This window comes from Cuculus canorus, chromosome 6, assembly GCF_017976375.1.
Source record: "Cuculus canorus isolate bCucCan1 chromosome 6, bCucCan1.pri, whole genome shotgun sequence".
Taxonomy (NCBI): Eukaryota; Metazoa; Chordata; class Aves; order Cuculiformes; family Cuculidae; genus Cuculus; species Cuculus canorus.
The window spans coordinates 335225-354110 of NC_071406.1; the positions used below are offsets into that span (position 1 = coordinate 335225).

Sequence of the window (18886 nt, forward strand, 5' to 3'; positions counted from 1 at the left end):
TGGGAGGGAAGCGCAGAATCTCATGCTTTGGCCTCCCAGCCTGACAGACTCGGGATCTGTGCGCTGAAGAAAGCTGGGGAAACAGCCCAAACGCTTTGATAGATTTAACCTGCTCGAAACCACACAGTTCAGCCTCATATTCCTGTTATTTGTTTCTGAATACGGAAAATAAAAAAAACAAACGAACCGGGAACAGCTTTCCATGGATGAGACTTCCATATTTATTGTTATTCCATGTGCATAGAAAATGGCAGTGAAGTTTCTTATGAAATAGGCAGGGAATGGGAGGTGGAGATCGACCGGACTGGATCTTGTGCTTCTTCTCACTTCTGTACTTTCTTTGCACATTGCTCACTCTTAGAAGTTTTTTTTTTTTTCCTTTTAAAATTTATAACATTTTCTTGGGTTTCTATTTGCACACGATGTCTCAATTCCTGTAGAACGACACACTCGATACACATGGATGGCACTTGGAATCAGCGTGGCATCGCCATATTTACACCAACGGCAGAAATGTACAAGACGTAGTAGCATATAATCCTGACATTTAGTAATAGCAATAAAACAAGGGCATCCATTTGATTTTTTTCTGTACAAACTATCAGAACAAGACTTTTATTCAGATTAAAAAAAAAAATCAGCTTTAATTTGCTCTGACCTACAAGCTCCCCAAATTCATTTTAATCGATTCTCAAACCTTTCATCACGTCGCCCACACCCTCACCAAACTAGAGGCTACAAGTAGTTACAGCTAACACCTAAGCAGAGCAAACCCAGCCCTTCCAGTGTTTCTTCCTGACAATTCCTCACTCAAAATAAAAAAAAAAAAATTAGAAAACCCTTCCTCGTTCCTTCTTTCCTTTCACTTGCACATTTCACAACCGAACTGGCGAGTGCGGTCATTCCATTTCTTTTGGAGTGAGACAAGGAGCACGCTGTCGTTTCCCTCCCCAACGCTACACCCAGGAGTCGGGCGAGCCCGGGTACTGCTCCGCTCTGTAAGAGGAACATCGCGTGGAATAAAAGTCTACGTAGTTGGTGGCTGATTTCAGTCCGTACGGCGTTGTGTAGTCCGCAGCAGCAGGGAAGTGGACTCGGTCGTCGAAGTAGGGATCTTCGTAGCTGTGTGGGGACTGCAAGTACAGCCGGTAGGCATCGTAGTTTTTTCTGTTGGTGTCCTCCTGACTGTAGTACAACTGCTGATGCTGCCGACAAAGTGACAGAAAATAACTTTCATCATATGATGAGCAGGGAAAATACTTGTGTCTCAACTTCACACATGTCACGCAGAGCCTTTCCCCAAAGAGGGAAGTGCGGCGCTACCAGTGCCGACAGCAATGCGGCTTCTGAAGCCCCAGGAAATGCACCCGATTTTAAATGGAACGAACTGGGGAAACTCTGCAGCCTGCCTGTGCACCTCCTGCGCTCACTGGGGAGCCCGGGGCTCACCAAAGTTGTACTTCCAGAGCACAGGAAGTAAGGAACCTCACCCTCCTGACCAGAAAAAGAAAACTCAACTTGGAAAAGTCGTCTCAGATCCCACCACAAAAAGGCCAGGCTGAAATCTGTGGATGGGGAAGGAGAGCACATGGGAAAAGCCCGACCGCTGCCCTCGTGCTGCTAAGTGTCTTAATGCCCAACCGCAAACCGACTGCGCTAGAGACGCTCCAACATCCCAATGTGTGCTTAGCTGCCCCGAGTCCCAGCCAAACACGGCTGTGTCTGGCAGCGCTGTCATTTTGGAAGGGAATTTTAGAGTCACCTGCAGCCGTCGGTTCTGTTCCCTTGCTGGTGAAGAATAGGAACTGATGTAGACTGGTGAAGGCTTGCTGGAACCTGTCAGAAAACAGTTATGGCAGAAATGTCAGTCCTTATCCTTTCCTCTCTGAGTCCATCTGCTTCTGCTTTACCCAGAAATCATGCAGCACACAAACAACTAAGGCTGCAGATTTTCGTATCTGCTCACTATATAGCACAGTGATGCTCCAGGCAAGCTTTGTCCCTCGGTAGGCATTAAACCGGAACTATGAGGCTGCCTGGTGTTGCCTGGATTTGTTTTACAGACCAATAACCTTTAAACTAAGGAATTTCCTTCTCTCTGTTCACTATCATTTTTGCTGTTTTGCGACTCACGATGAATAGCACAAAGGAACAGGGAGATCAGGGAAAAGATTGGTATTATTGGTATTATTCATCAATACAATAATATGATACTATTATAATATACAGCCAAACGCTTGTAATAACATAACAATGCTATTACTATAAACAACAAAAGTAATAATTAAATTGTGCATAATAAAACAACTTTCTGTAATAGGATTTTAAATAAAAATGCAAATTCCCCACACTGCTCCCTTCCCACCACGTGAGCAGATTTTCTCATATTGTGGCAATGTGTGCAATGCTAAAGAAAAGAGCAGAGATGAAAACCCTGTTCTGTTCCCCACGCAATGAACATAGCGAATAAAAACAGAAAAGGGCAGTAAGCAGTAAGAAGCTTGCCAACACAGCTGTCTATATCCTTGCTGCATGAACTGCTCACCTAAGGAACATTGATGCATTCCAGTTAAGAGCTCCCCTTGCCAGTACCTTACCTGTGTATATGTCTTTATGTGCAATGACATCGCCTTGGTTACTGTAATACTGCATAGAAGGTTGCGTTCTATCGTATTCCGAGCGGGGTTCTCTAATTCCTAATAAAGCCGGCGATGAGGATGTGCTGCCCACTGATGAAAAAATAAATGTTATCAGGATATCCAACAAAAGCCTCTCGTTATTCTCTCCTCATTCCTTCACTCCTCAAGGATTAATGGATGAGAGAGACGGACAACAGACAAAGCCAGTAGACTGGTTTTCCTGGATGAACAATGCACTTTCTTTCCCTTCTGAAGACGCTCTAGAGGTTTAATTCTCATGGGGAAATAAATCCCTGGTTAAGTCCTTGTTTGTCACCCTTGTCATGAAGGACGCGTGAGGGCTGTCACTTTTGTGTAAAGTAGTAATTACACAGGAGTATTGTAGGGACTGCTCACTTCTTCTGGAAGCCACAGCAGATACTTCTCTCTACTAACAGAACTCTATTCCCATAAAAATAGAAGAGTAAACTGGATACAAGGAAATGCTAAATGAAGACAACAGACAAGGCTTCAGGTAGGTTTTGTATCAGCCCCCTCAGGCAGATCTAAACTCTAGCGCTGAAGAAGTTTAAGGAACCAATGACAGGATAAATGAGGGGGAGTCAGAAAAGTAAGACTTTTGTATTTGTTGCTTGTAGATAACTGGGAATGAACACATGTTCCTCGCTATTGGCTTGCTGCTTTCTACCCTACCGTGTACCCACATGTGGTAAGACTCCATCTGTAACGCCAACTCCTTCAGCGTGGGACTGGCTCTGCAGAGGCAACCAGGTGACAAAGCCCAGATGTGCCCTCTGAGGGCCATGCTTAGCTCCGAGGCCACCCTGATCCTGGCAGCTGGAGCCCCTGAGCAGCTGGAGTCTGCTGGTCTGGAAGCCCCCATCCCACCTGGCTTCATCCCAAAAGAACACAAGTCAGTGGTCCGAGACTGCAGTTTGGTCTGCAGTAAGGAGGAAGGGGTGAGATGTGCTCCAAAGTGCTTGAACTAAAATGCTAACGCAGAGATAGCCACAAACCCCGTGGCGCCTGTGGCGCCAGCAGTGACAGCACAAGTCACATGCAGAGTACGTGCAGCACTTAGGTTTAAAGAGAGACAGCAGTGACCCCCGTGCTTTAGATAGAATTCGTAGCAAACCAAGAGGCTGCTTGAATTAAGAAGTACCCCGGCAGTTTCTGGACTGACCTGACTGTATGACAGGTGACATCTGTTGGTTTGTGGTTGATAAAGAAGGATGAGACTTGAATCTGTCTCGCTCTAGTGTTGATACTGGTGTGATGAAATGACTTTGATTCCATCCATCCTGTGGAGGGGTGAAAGGAAAAAGTCATCCAAATGAAACACTTTTCATTAATGAAGAGTTTCTGCAGAGCCGTTTTCCAGTTCAGGCTGATGTGATTTACCTTTTTATAAATGCTGCGGAGATCCCGGTACTGCCACAGCGTGTTCAGCACCTGGGCTGCGGCCTTGACTACTTTCAGTGACGACCTGAGGAAGTAAGGAACATCACATTACTAGAGAGGCACTTTACTCCACGTAAAAAGCACAGCGTTTCTTAGCTACACAACAGCCCAAGACTCGATGCTGTGAGGCGTTGGGCCACCTCCCTGGGCCCCATCAGCGCAAACACAGCTGTGCCGGCAGCGCAGAACTAGGGGTGACGGTCACTGCCCTCTGCAGCCTCGGGACCTGCTCTGCAGGCCACCCATGGGAGGAATACAGAGGGAGAGGATGACAGCCGTGCTGTCACTGTCCACAAGAATTACAAACCATGAAAAGAACCATTCTCTGCAGTGCATTTCATAGAAACAGGCTACGAGTGTTAAAACATTGTACCAAATTCCTAAGGGTAGAAGAAGAATGAACAAATAAAGGAGAGCTGGTATTAAAAGGTTCCAGACATCCTTGTGGTGCGACTTTGCTCTCAGTTCTGTGTTGTGCTACCGAAACCTGGCACTGGTAGGGAGAACACTTTTACACTCAGGAAAAGGAAAACTCCTTAGCTATTATTAAAACCAAACTCATGCCGTCTTTGCAAAGAGGAAGGGCAGGAAGCTGGCAGTGGTACTGGAGCCATGACGTGACATGAAGTGCTACACCATGACATGTGAGTCAAACGAGTGCTGCCTCCCGTCACGGTGAAGATTGGTTCAAATACAGTTTTTGAAAGAGAAGACGGAAAACAATTGTGGTTGATAGCGTTAATCAATGTGTAGACACTCTTGATGCTCCCAAGATTTTAGGTTTGGTTACTGTACCGTGTTGCCTCAAAAGTGCAGATGCAACTGCACCTGCTGTCTCTGCAGACCAGGGAGGTGACAGAAAGGATCCCTGAGTTCACGCCCACGGCTGACATGAGTCTGTGTTCCCTGAATGTATAAAGTATTAAAAATGGTGGATGCTCACAACAGAGCCCTCCGTTCCTTCTGGGACAAAGACCGTGCTGGAAATGTGTTGTCTTCACACTGACCAGCTTCTCTGCAAAGAGGCCCTTGTCTCTCCTTCACTGTCTGACTCAGCACTGGGAATGGCACAGAGGGCAGGATGCATCCTCAGCTTCCTGCTGTCCATGGAGGGAATGGTGACAGCCAAGCGTTCCCTGCAGCTGCCAAAAGGCCAGGCTAGAGATACAAACAGCTGGTGTGCTAGGGCCTGGCAAAGGGGCTAACATACCCCGACTTTGGAAATCTGCAACTGTTCAATCCATCCTGGGGGTGTTTCCTCTGAAACTTCTGTTAACACCAATTAACCTGAGTGGGCCCCATTAATGCGATCACTGCATGCAACCATGGAAGGTGATACTGACTACCTCTTCCTCCCAGCGTGATCCAGACTTCGCTAGCTCCTCGGGTGAGGACTGCAACAGCAGATCCTCTTTTACTCGAAGAACCATTTCCCACGTTCTTTGGCATTTTAGAAGGAACAGAGAACCAGCTGAGGTACAGATGCTGCTGCCCACTTGCCTGTCACCTCTTCCTTTCGTTATGTTCACCAGCTTCTCGATTCCTCCGGTATCGGCGAGGGCTTTGGCATTTTCCATGTTTTTACTGGTGACCTCATGCAGGGCGCAGCAGATCGCCGCCACGGTCTCATCTGACAGTATGCTCGGACCATTCCCTCCTGGGAGCCGGTTCACCAGGTCTCGCATGGCATATTTACCTAAAAAAACAGCAACAGAGCCTGTGAAAAACACAGTTTGGGACTTCCAGATGTGAAATTCTAGGACTCATCACAAAACTACACCTGAAAGCAATAAAAAGAAAGCACAGGATCAAACCCATGGACACCTTCAAACAGTTCACATTGTACACGGAATTGAGAGAGACTGAAGAGCAGTGTTTGATTTCTTTTTTTTCTTCCTTTTAACTTAAAAATGTGAGAAACTGCATTTTCCCGTTAAACCAGGAGCATCCATGAACAGGGAAGATCTGGGAGAGCAGAGTCGCTCAAGGAAAATCACTATGCTCCATTCTGACTGAGGAGGTCGTGCATGCTCCGAGGTGCCATTTACAGGAGGGTTAAAGAAATCCTTACAGTAACAGGGATTATTTCTTTCAGACATTCTGTTCACCTGATTTGTTACCCCTAAGAGATCAGATCTCGGCTCTTTGCGATTCCGGTTACTGCAGATGCACAACAATAACTGCGCTGCAAACAAAGAACAGAACTACAGCTCAGGTGAGTTTCTCTCCTCAGTTCAACTGTGCCGGTAATGGAGTGATTCACTGATTCTGTTGAAGACATTCGTAGGTGACAGTGAATAACGAATCAGCTTTACACCGGCCATCAGCAACCCATTTGCATACCGTGTCTGAGGAAAAACAATTATCCAAAAAGGAATTCTGCAAACAAAAGGAGCAACTTTTTTAACCCCACTGGAAAAAGAGCAGCACCCTGCACTGCCAATCTTTCTGTGAGCTCCTCAGCACATTTGCAGGTACCGATTTATGTTGTTGCGTCCCAGAGTGGCTCCATCTCTTATTTTCTTTGGAATTCAGACTATGCAAACCCATGATTCCTGCCAAAAGGCAAAACTGCACAGAATCAAAGACTGCTGTGGGGTAATATGTGACTTGCTTCACTTCTCAGAATGTGAATCCCACAGGTTAGTTGGGAGTGTACTTGGAAAGCTGATAACTCCATCATAGCTAAGCTCTGGCAGGGGGAGGGAGCAGGTGGGAGGGGCATTCCTGAACAGAGACATGCATTTAGCTTTTTGAGGATAACAGTACTCTTATCTGTGTGAAGAGCTGTTCTGTGCTCATCCCACCAGTCTATGACACAGAAAAAGCTTCTGTGGCAAAAACGGAACTGTTTTAGGCCATGACATGAGTTAGCAGGGTTCCTGAGTCTGAAGCCGAGGGTGAGGCACGCTCAACCCTCGCTGTGAGAAACTGAGATATCATTTGGCTGTTTTTTAAAATGCCAGATGAGAAAGGCACAGATGAATCCATAAAGTATTAAACATTAAAACCAAGAGAAGGGAAACAGTAAGTTTGCTAGCGAGCACCCTCGCCAATTGTCTGATCCAGCAGACACACACACACTGCTCTGTACCTGGAAATGTTTGCTTGGAGACAATTTCTTCCCGCTCTGCCTATCCACTACTATTGAATAAGGTGTTATTGCTGTACTGCAGCAGAGCTGGTGTGGCCTCTTAGAGTATGCGAGGGACCTTGACGCCCTCCGAGAAGGTCACTGTTCAGCTCCAAGGAGGCGGAGTTATGCTTTCCATCCTATTTTGCACTGGCAGTTTCCTGTCAGTTCGGTTTAGCTGAGGTGCTTCTACTCGCTGTGACAAGACTGCCAGGCAAGATGGCTCAACAGAAACCAAACTGGCAATATTGCTCTGAAAAGCTCCTGCTGTCAGACAGGTTCATTTCTGTGACCCAGCCGATGTCATGCAGTAAAGCCCAGTGTGCTGCTCCTCAGCACGAGGCTGGTGATGGTTCATCCCTCAGCGTTGTTCTGCACTCACCAATGAGCTCCTTGTTACGGACGTCTAACGCCATGTTCCTTAAGGCAGTGGCCACAGATGAGACGACTCTGTCGTTATCCATCCGCAGCAGCTCCACGAGGATTGGCAGCCCTTTCTCCTTCCTGACGGCAGCTCGGATGTACGCTGCAAACTGCGATAAAACTCTAGTTACACAGAAATCCATACAACATCTTGACTGGAATCACCTCTTCTGATACTGCAATTCCCAAGTATGTCAGGGGCCATTTCCCAAAGAACAGGGGCCATGGCAAACGCCTGTTCTGCTATTGCAAAGGAAGCTATTAACCCTTCTTTTTAGTCCCTCTATGACAAATACGTAACATTAATTGCACATTCTCATGTGGCGCTTTTGTAACGTACCGTAGGCAAGGGGCACAAACGAGGATGCATGGAAATAAATACTGCCAACTGTTCATGGTGGTTTTGTTTTGGCAGAATCTTCCCACCAGAACTCCCAGCTAGGAGACTCTAGAAGATCATTTTGACCTAATACGCACTGGAAGAAAGCTGCTTCTGTTTATTTGAAATAAATGGTACCAATTTCAAGGCCAGTTTCCTCTCTACCGTCCCTGTTGTTGCTTTCCACTGCAGGACTGACATTACCGCAGTGCACAGGCACTAACGATGCACAGGCTCAGGTGCATACTAGGAAATGACATGTTCCTTCCAAACACATTCCAGCACCTTATTAAATAACCAACTGAAATACAACCACAGGAGGATGAGTAGGAGTTCACCCACCTTCCAGTTGCCCGCAGAAAGGTTCTGGAGAGATCCTGCAGAGCCCTCTAGAGTCGCTGGGTTCGAGCTCTCTGCTAGAAGCGTTAGGTATGGCTTTACCACGGAGGGGTGCCACAGCATTTCCACCCCTTTTGGAGACTTGGAAAATCCTGGTATAGGGCCAACTCCATCCCACTGGGAAACAAACACGTAACTACATGAAACCTCTGTATTTACATTCAACATACGGTAGTTTTCCTTCAAGCTATCTTCTCTCCCACCATCAGCTAAATGGCCGCAGCACAAGGGGAACAAACCTGATCCTCCTGTGAAGTTTTTTTTTTCTTCTTCTTTTTCTTCCCCCAGCAGCTTGGCTCTGAATCCTTGCTGGGCGATTCTTTTCCTAACAGGTCGTCCAGTTCATTGATCCCCAGCAGCCGTGCCTGAGGCACCTCCAGCTCCAAACGGTATGAAAGGTTTCTCAAGGTGCACACACAGTTCTCCACTGTCTGAAACCAAACCACAAAGATGCCAGGTAATTAGTTACTTTGTTACACAGCAATAAAGCAAACGGAACAAAGCAGGCAGAGGTGAAAAGGCACTTGGAGCGCAAGCACCCAATTCTAATCCTAGGCCTGGGCATTGCTTTGGCTGTTTCTCTGGGAAAGCTGCAGTCTCTCCTGACATCCTCAAATACGAAAATATTTATAACAGTAATCACTACAACAGTGGCTTATTTTTCAGCGATCCGAAAATGAAAAGCACAAGAGCTTATTTTATTAAAGACTGAATAGTTCAACACTGATGGAAAGGAGAAGCACAGAACAAGTCACGCTGCATTATGCAACAGAATTGCATTGTGCATCAGTAAAGCAAGGTGGGCGAGAACACAGCTGAGCTAAGCACATCCTGGTGCTAAATTCAACTGTACAGACCCCGGAAGATCCCACCAGACAAAGCTCAGCACTAACAATTGCCGAGATGGAACCTGCACGCACCTTGCTGTCATAGTCTGACGTGTTCACGCACGTGTGGATCACGTAGAGCAGTGAATCCACCAGCCCCTCGCAAGAGCGCATCTGCTTCCGGGCTTCCTCACCGGCAGAGCTCAGATTCCTGAAGGGTGGACACGATAAGGCACACAGTGCAGCCAGACAGACACCCACATGGTCATTTCATTAGGGGGGTTGAGAGCGTTCTAACCAGCCGACTGATAACCGAGAGGTAAAAGCAAACACACCATTTGTGCAGCAAATGCTGCTTAACAGAACACAACCTGAAATCCAACAGCAAACGCGTACACACGCCTACAGGTGAACAGGGATCGCTCATGTGCTACCTCTGGAATTCTCTTTGCAGATACTTCAGTTTTGCCCTTTATTGTCCTGAGACCACTTTTCCTTCACCCTGCTGTTTGAGGGATCTGCACTGGGAACAGCCACACACTGCTCTGCTGATGGGTGTGCATTTACAAATGTACACAACAGTAAAGAATTACCAAATGCACTTTTTTCCTCCTAAATATTCACAAGCCCACAAAAATTGCAGTAATTAATAGGGGAACAGTGCAATGATCATAATTTCTTAAAAAAAACCAACCACAATGTAACCCTCAGCCATCACAGGGTAAACATCTCTTAGCAACTAAATTAGTACTTTTCATAATACTTTAATATGGAAAAAAAACCCTAAATGCAAAAGCTGCTCAACGATAGAAATACCTGTAATTTATAGAATGCAACAACTCTTTGCCTTAAAAATTACAGAATGAAATGTCCTGTTGGACAATGTGATTAATGATTAACAGGGAGTCTTCTAGGACAGTGGGTTACCTCAGGCATCCTGTCGTATTGCGTAGAACCAGGGAAGTCTGGAACTTGATTTTATGATCATCATCAAAGGAGGAACTGTTCCACCCAGAATGTGGCACTATGACGGCATTTGTTAGTGTTGACAGAGCATCTCTAATGATTGTCATCTTCACTGCATCGCATGAAGACAAGTTCCAGAGGACCCCTGAAAGAGAGTTCGTTGCAGTGAGATCAGAACAGACTTGGCAACCAATCACAAAGCAACATTAACAACTTAAAAACATCACTTTAAACAGCAGAAAGATAATATACCTATGCAGAACCAAAAGAAATACAATTAGTCTGCAATGTAACTTTAATTTCATCCAGTAAGTGTCAGCAGAGCTGCTGTTAGAAGACTGGCTTTGCAGACTTCATGAATTCATTCCTGAATTGTAGGTTCCCATCTGTTCAGCCGCCAGGGTGCTGTGTGAGTTCTGTGGCAGATGAGCTGGGATGCAAGGTGATAATCGGAATAACCCTAACAGGTCAGCAGCTGGCTCTCCCACTGTCCGAAGAAGGAAAGCGTGCCCATTGGGGAGCAAACACTCTTCTCTTAAGAGCAAACGCTCAGCAGGAACTCACTGTGACTGACAAGAGAGGGTCCCTGCCTCCTCTCCTGGCACCACTCTTAAAAGCACAAGTAACTTAGATGCATAAACCATGAATTTTGTAGAGCAGAAAAGGCAGCTAATGTGTAATTCTAGTTTTCAGCATTCCATTTACATAACTTCCTAAGGAAAAAAGTGTATCCTTCCAGAGAGAACCTGAAAGCTGCGGGTTACCTTAATGCATGCTTATTCCTTAGGGAAAACGGCCTGCATGTGAATGTAACCTGAAATGCTCTGGATACACTCTGTCCTCTCTCTACTCCACAGCTTTCTGATGCAAGGCAATAGCTTGCGAATGCTCCCAGTAGGAGACCTCTCTCACTTCTAAGCCAAGTCTCGCTGCGCACCTTTCCTTAGCAGGTAAGCAGTTAAGCTTAAGAGCTTGGCAACATCAGAGGAGGGAGCTACTAAAACCTGAAAGAGGAGCTCTTTAAAGAAAGCCAAAACTCTGCTTTCCCCTCTCTCCTCTCCCTCTCTCCTCTCCTCTCCCTCCCCTCTCCTTTAGTCCCCTAAAACCTTTACAGACAAATCACTCCCATATTAAGAATTGAGAGCAGATGTATGCAGTGCCCAACAAATCCCCCTCGTTCTGATGGAAACGCAGTTCCTTTGTGTGTTAGAACTGCAAGTCATTTCTTATTTCTGCCCTTTCTGCTGGCACCCAGCACCAAGCCGATTCACGGGCTGGGAGATAAATCTGCCACCTCATCCTCAGGAGGGCAGGAATGCTCAGACAGGCACTTGCTGTGACTCTATGAACAGGCTGCGCATGGAGAGGCTTCTAGAATGTGCACGCTTGCAATGTTGTGTCTGTACTTTAACACACGTTTACGTAGTTTAGGTCCATCTTATGAATTTTGCAACATCTTATTTAAAACTGTTGTCAGCAGATGACAACAAAAGCCCGTAATAAAGCAAACGTAAGGAGTCCACAAAGAAACAATCAAAGACCTGGCTGTGTATGCAGGGGAATTGTACCTGGGGAAATCTACCCTCAAGGAGCTTCAATGCAGCCACCTCACTCCTCCCAGCGAATCTACACTTCTGTGCTAGTGCTTTAACTGTCAGTAAACAGAATAAGTGATTTTGTATTCACAAAAAGTACCAACGCACCCATAAAAATCCAGTCAAAATACTCAATTCCAGTTACTTACCAGTTATTCCAGTCTTGTCCGCTTCAGAAAGCCAACCTGTACAATAGATCTCTTCCTGCTTCTACCCAAAACTTACCTGTTACGAGCTCTTTGATTTCAGCATCAACAGATTTTCGTAGCAGTCGTAAGAGGGCAGGTATCCCACCAACATTCTTCATTGCTATTTTGTTTTCATCAGTAGACTTTCCATAAACGAGGTTCCTTAGTGCACCACAGGCGTTCTTCTGCACTTCCAGGACTCTGTGATCCAGGAGATCAACGAGGTGCTTGATTCCACCCAGCCTACATACCTGGAAATGGAACATCGGGAACATCAGCACCCAGGGATTTCACCGTTTTCATTCCACAGACTGAAAAGGTTTTTATGTTTGTAAAACATAAAGCTGTTCTAGTTCAAGCAGAAATAGTGTGGGTAGATCTGAACAACCTCATCGTTACACTGTACTGAAAACCGCTCATACCCTCTGGCAAAGGCTGGTGGATATTTTCGGCCATTTCCCCTGTTCAGAGAAGAGTTGTTGCGGCTAAAGATCTGCTCCCCAGTAACACAGTTTTTTAAAGTAATGTCCTGTGTCTCAGAAAATCTTGTTGTGAAGATTTTGATGACACCTCTTACATTTGGCCACACACACATGAACCAGTCTGGAGTAGCCTGTGTCCAGTCCTGTGGGCACATCCAAGGTTTTCTTTAAAAGGAATGCCTACTCCACAAAAATTCCATAAAACAAAAAGCAGTGTTCATATTGTGGGTTGCATTTCTCCTTTCTTCTTATTTATTTCTAAAAATTTCTTTCTTCTTATTTATTTCTAAAAAGTTCAACACCGTTTTGCAATCTCTCTCCTGTGTAGCACTTTCCTTTGTAGAAAATAACTTAGAGAAATGATACAAGATTCAGTATTTCAGAAGTCTGGAATATTTACTAAATATAAACTATTTCAGAGAGAACTAAGGATTATGACTTATAAGATTATGTTTAAATTAAAAATCACCATCAAAAGGCTACCAAAATATTTTCTATGCACTGTTTTAAAACTAGGAGCTGTTTTGCACCATAGGACTGATCTGTGTGACCCGGTTTAGCCCAGCACAGTAACTTCCGTGCCACGGTGCCCAAAGAACGTGCTTAGCAGAGCTGGCAGAGCAGTTCTTTAACCCGTGTCTCCAGTAGCTTCACTGATGCAGCTCTGAGGACGATATCCCATGGTGAAGAGGGAGATGCACCAACATCCCGGAATACTCTGCCTGTGCGGGACTGGCTTCTGGCCCAAATGGTTAGGAGAGCTACAAAACATAAACACAGTCCTGAGGATTCTCTGGTCCAGCATTAAAAGCAATTTCAGAGGCCCCTTCGCTGCTCTAGCCTGTGCAACAATCGTGTGCGAGCCACACGGCTATCTGAAATGCATTTCCTGGGTACAGGATTTCATGGACTGCTGGCTTTAAAGTTCAGCATATCCTGTTGCCGCAGCACAAGGCCAATTATTCTCAATGAAAACAGAACTGGGATTTAGCCCCGTCATTTTAAGTCGATACCTTGAAAAATGGAATCTTCTCTCTATTACATTCTTTACAATTACATGGGGTATCAAAGTGCAAGATCTTCATCTATTCCTGAAACCCACCAAACTGGAGAGGCTTGGAGAAAACCAGTGGAAATGCAAGGCCCATCACCACTACGGTATAGGATCTCTACCTGTCAGATCACCTCTTAAGCAGCATAAAAGAAATAAAATGAAAGACTGGTGACCCGGAAATGTTTCAGACCTTTGTTTAAAATGCACATTTTTCAATAGGAAACCTGTCTTTACACACCAAAGTATATCTACTATGTGAATTATAAATCAGGGGATGCCAAGTTTGGTGCTGATCCATGAGACCAGCCACTGCCAGGCCAAAAGCCACCAGGAATCTGTGTCTAAGGGCATTTGGCAGTCTTTAAGCCTGAAGTTATTCACCTGTCAAGACTTCTGTAGCTGGGAAATGAACACTACCTTGCCGCTCGCGCATTTGACATAGGCTGCACTGAAAGGACGCGCTTCAGGATGCTGCAAACCCCTACAATTTAAAGAGCTCTTCTTTTTCAAGGCAAATAAATCTTATTTCTGCCACTAAATATTGGAGCCACAAACAGCTATTCATTCTTTGCAGTTCACTCTCCCCCTCAGTACAGCACATCAACCACAACCGTTACACTGCGCAGCCACAGCACGGACTGAGTTATGGGTGACAAAATAGCTTCGGCAGCTTTTCAATCTGTACTCAACACCTGATGTGACACAGTTTTTGTGTATATAATTAAGAATATAAGCAGACTAGAAACCCATTCTTAAGATTTGTGTTTTGCTGAGTCATCGACTATTTTAAAACGCAGCAGCTGTTGCTGGTTCCAACATGCATTTCCAGTTCCAGATTAGAAAAGTCAGAATTCCTGTAAAGCGACACATCCAGGAACTGTGTATCAGTATTGTCAGTATGTGCAGACAGACAGGCATCAGGTGGAAGTGCAATTTATTTGCTCTGTGAATTTATTAATTTCTTATGCTTACCTTCAGGCTTCAGCAATGCGAGCATTCCAGCTCATCTGCTGGGCTTTTACAGTCCTTCATAGCCTGGCAAAACCTGCTCTTTACCCCAGCAATAAAATAATGAATTTAAACACAAACACCTTCTAGAAATTCCAACAATAATCCATATTTTCACTCAGGTGTTTCCTTCCTCCACCTCATATGGACATCAGTGCTATCCTATGTAAATTCCTAGGGTTGGATTTCTTTCTTTTGCTTGGCAGTTCACTCGTGCCCTACAATGCCTTAAAATACCACGATCAAAACCGGTGGAAAGCTTCCCGGAATTCTCATTTTTCTTAGCCTCCAGCCATCAACAGGTTACAGAAAGCAAGCTCGGGTGAACACACTTCACAGCTCTGCTGGATTGAAAACTTGCATGTTAAATAGTTTCATAATTTCCATGCAGCCTCGTATGACAAGAAAAATCTGTGTGCGCAATTCCACACACCTCGGTACTTCAGTATCATATGCCAGGTATGCACACAAGCCCGAGAGGGTCCAAAGCACTGGGTTACAACGGAAAGAACTAAGACAGGCAGGAGGCCTGGTCTGTCTGTTCTGGTTTCCCAGGAGCAGAGCACGCTCCGTGCCGTACCTCTGTTTTCACTTTGTTGTCTCCGAAGCACAGGTGCTGAAGGTAGGCAGCGGCGTTTGCCTGGACCGACGGGAACTGGTGTTGGAGCATGTGAATGACCTCAGGCAGTTCCGGATCTCGCCACGCAAACTCCCTTCATTGAAGAACACATTCATGAGAAGACGTTAGTTATAAATGTACTTTTATTTCCTAAGCAGAATGATTAGAAAATCTTATGAGGTTTTCAACAACTCCATTTTTCTTGGGAGCATCAGGGCGAGGAGGAAAACAGGAACATTAGAATAACTAGGAATCACATCACCTTTTAGTCTTCCAGCTGGAAAAGGATGCTTCATATCTTATGTTACTTTCACTTAGCTTGGTTGTTGATGACACAAACAGATAAACATTAAAATTCTACCAACTGGAACCCTGCAACCTCCGTAAACCTCCTCAAACTTAAATATGCAACACAGCGATACCCACTTAGTGACTCTGCTCAGGCAGAGCTCTGCCACACAACATTTCTTCTCCAGTATTCGATGTTTTTCCTAGGTTGAAGTCGATTAAACTTCAACGAATGCTGCACAGCCTGAAATGCCATCATCGTGGTCAGGTGCAGGAAGTTTACATCATTTCAGTGATTCAGGGATTGCAAATGCAGAATCATTAAAATGAAATCTTCTCCACTAAACAAAATGACTTTGCACAGATGGACCCTGGGAAATTAATTAAACATATCCAGGCGCAATTCCCAGATGTACAAATACACCCAGAACACGTGCTGGGCTGAATCCCTTCTGCAAAGGGATACTGGGGGAAACAAAGTAGTTAGCTTAAGGTTTCCCATTCTCAAACGTCAATGGATTTGAACCCCCAGGCTACTCCCCGAGCAGTACCTGGGGAGCTGCTCACAGGGTGATGCCAGCCCCTGGTCTCCCCAAGATTCCCACAGTGACCAAAAAGGGACCAAAGTTCAGGGATGGGCCTGCTTTGAACGGCCCAGCAACTCCGAGGCGTATTTCTCTATATTGATGACAGTGATAACTCAGGAACACGGTCTTTCTAACAAACCCAGCAGCTTTCGGAATGCTCCCTCACTCTCACCCTAGAGCGATGCTTCCAGTCAGCCCAGACTGAGGCCGTCCTGACACCCAACCACAGCCCTGCCACACCATGATAAGCACATCAAACTGAAATAGATTAAAATGTCAGGTAAAAGCATTCCACTGGGGAATCACAAGATAAGAAGGTGCATCAGCCACAAACCCTGAGCCAGAATCCCTTTCAAGTGCCTCACTGTGAATGTGAAGCAGCCCCGTTATGATAACTTTCCTTGTAAACCATGCCAGCACAGGCCAGCGGTGGCAGGTGGCTGGCAGGCTCAGACCATCCTACCGACATCATTTAGAGGAATGAACCATTCCTTTCAATGAAATTAATCAAGTCTTTCAATATCTATTAAAAAAATGTTATTTTCACTACCAAACAGAACAACAAAACCTCTGGTGCAGAACGTGTGATGGGCTTTCAAGACTGAGATGCCTCAAAGAACTGGAGGGTGGGCTGGAATTCCTAGCGATCACATTCCCATGCTGAAGGTGAAATCCCTCCAAGCTTTGCAGGGACTGCGCTTTCATATTGCCAATTTAAAGCACAAGGTTTTAACAAACAGTGTCTAATACACTGTAAGAAGAATTTGCACTTGTCGCATGCCCATGCTGTGTAATAAATCACCAAACTAGGAAATACTTTAAAAATACAAATGGCTATTCGCTTTCAAAATGGGACATTTATATTTAGTTCTTAAACTTGCATTGTTTTGCAATTCAAGCAGGCTGCTCATGAAAACTTCATTCGAATAAATAAGGTAGGTACTTTTTAATTTTCAAACTCATTACTACAATACTGCAGGTCCTCTGTGAACTTAGTAAAAAGTATTTGGAATAATCCAGCTAATTCTCATCAAATTTAGAAGTATTTCCTGTAATAACTTCTACATAAAACTAAATATGGAAGAAAATTTAATAATAATTCCATGCATAAAAGTTGCTCCTTCTTTCAGTAACGAGCAGGCTGCATTTATCACTTTGACTGTAAAGGTATAGAGCTTAAAATCTAAATGAACCCTAATTCTTCAAACAAGGTAAAACTGGAATATGCACAAAGAAGTGCCATACATATACATGGAATGTGTTAAAAATCTTATTATGGCAAATCTGTGTGGCTATCGAAAGCCCTGCTCAACTTGCCTGGGGTCCTTCTGAATGCTGTCTATGGAGGGGGATCGCGTGGTGCCATCATCGGCGGGCGCTGTGTGCTGCAGCCTGCTGCTGTAGCCGGACTCCGACAACCGATACGGCACCGACCGGTAGGGCTCCGCGTAGGTGGCTGCAGTGTTCAGAGCGTAATTATTTCTTTGGTATGTGAGCGTGCTGCGCTGGCTGGAGGATCGCTGCAGATTTCCGACTCCTGCTATAAAATCAGCATTAAAACAAATCAGGTAACGCATGGCTAAAAAGCAGTCTTAAAAACATCTGCTTGGTGATGAAAGCTGTTGCCAGATTTAGGGGAGCGATCCCTCAGTGTCCCAGGGAACACAGAGGCTTCAGAGCTGAAGGAATCAGGCTTGTGCCTCAGCTCGCTGCAACATGTACAGAAAGAAAGGCATCTTCGGCCCAAATGCAGAAACTGGGATGTAAAACGGTTTCTAGTTTCATAAAAGAATCAACTCCTAACAGTAATGTCAATTTGCCAACCACATCAATGAGAACGAGGAAAAATAAACAAAAATGTATACAGTTTACATGACACTGCCCTGTTCCCAACCACGGGCACATCTTCCCTGACAGAAAGCAAACAAGAGGATGGTGTCAAAGATTAAGCCGATCGTTTCAGAACCAGGAACATGTAACTTCCTGGCTCAACAGAGCCACTGTGGTCGCTTCTGTTCTCCTAAGGTAAGCGGTATTAGGTAGACAAGCAAACAGAGACTTCCAGTTTTTGGTTCTATTTCCTCCTTGGCACATCCTGACAAGCTTAATATGTCTACTCTGGGTTGCAGAAGACAGAACTGCAAAAACTGCTGCCTCCTTCCACATTCCATTCTCTGTTTCAATAACATTAAAAAACATTAAAAAGCAATTCTCAAAGGTGTGAAGACATGACATGGATTGGCCACTTCCCTGTAAACATTCCTAGAGTTGCTCGGTTAAATCTCTAATATTCTGGAAGCCTTGGGACATCACCACACAGTCTATTAGCCAACCTTAAAGAACAAACTGCACTGCAACTGTATGGCATTTCTCTCTACAGAAAACCAGTTCTAACGTGGATCTAAAGCCTACACATGGCACCATGTACGAGTGGCAATTCTGTGAAACACTATGGAGAGATTTCCGTTTCAATACACGATCTTCAGACACAGGTTTCAACACCATCCTGTGCTGAGGATTTGGGTAAAGCCAGTTTTTACTGTACTGGTAGTTAAGCGTGCAAGTTAGCATCCTGCTATAGTCATGAACTGATGAACAAACTCAATCTGTAAGGGAATGATGCACAGAGAACACAAGAGGAAGCAATAAATTGTGTGTGTCGTGAAATCTGATTTGCTTGGACATACCTGAGTATGAGATATTGAGCATGCAGCGTGCCCCTATGGTGACACTGATGCACAGCCCCAGGTATTTCTTGCAGGCTCCAAAAAACCTCTGTAATTCCTGCTGTCTATTTTAACTCCTTCAAACCTAATTTCTACCTCCGTTAATGTATAA

The 18886-nt window shown here is 45.0% G+C and overlaps 1 protein-coding gene across 9 annotated transcripts in view; it reads right to left on the reverse strand.

Annotated features, from left to right (window-relative positions):
• Positions 1-211: 211 nt before the first annotated feature.
• The window catches only part of PKP4 (plakophilin 4), a 73357-nt gene continuing 54682 nt past the window's right edge, over positions 212-18886 (reverse strand). For 3 of the 9 annotated variants that reach the window (XM_054069312.1, XM_054069310.1, XM_054069311.1), the window contains 14 exons: positions 17366-17588; positions 15135-15267; positions 12048-12261; positions 10189-10372; positions 9355-9472; positions 8674-8865; positions 8378-8551; positions 7616-7766; positions 5601-5796; positions 4041-4125; positions 3823-3940; positions 2598-2729; positions 1763-1836; positions 215-1205 (listed from right to left, as the gene is read on the reverse strand). In XM_054069312.1, coding sequence (XP_053925287.1) covers positions 957-1205; positions 1763-1836; positions 2598-2729; positions 3823-3940; positions 4041-4125; positions 5601-5796; positions 7616-7766; positions 8378-8551; positions 8674-8865; positions 9355-9472; positions 10189-10372; positions 12048-12261; positions 15135-15267; positions 17366-17588 — 2243 coding nt within the window. In that variant the 3' untranslated portion in view covers positions 215-956. Of the gene's footprint in view, positions 1206-1762; positions 1837-2597; positions 2730-3822; positions 3941-4040; positions 4126-5600; positions 5797-7615; positions 7767-8377; positions 8552-8673; positions 8866-9354; positions 9473-10188; positions 10373-12047; positions 12262-15134; positions 15268-17361; positions 17589-18886 lie in introns of all 9 variants that reach the window. The other 6 variants (XM_054069309.1, XM_054069306.1, XM_054069303.1 and 3 more) reach the window with 6 other exon arrangements.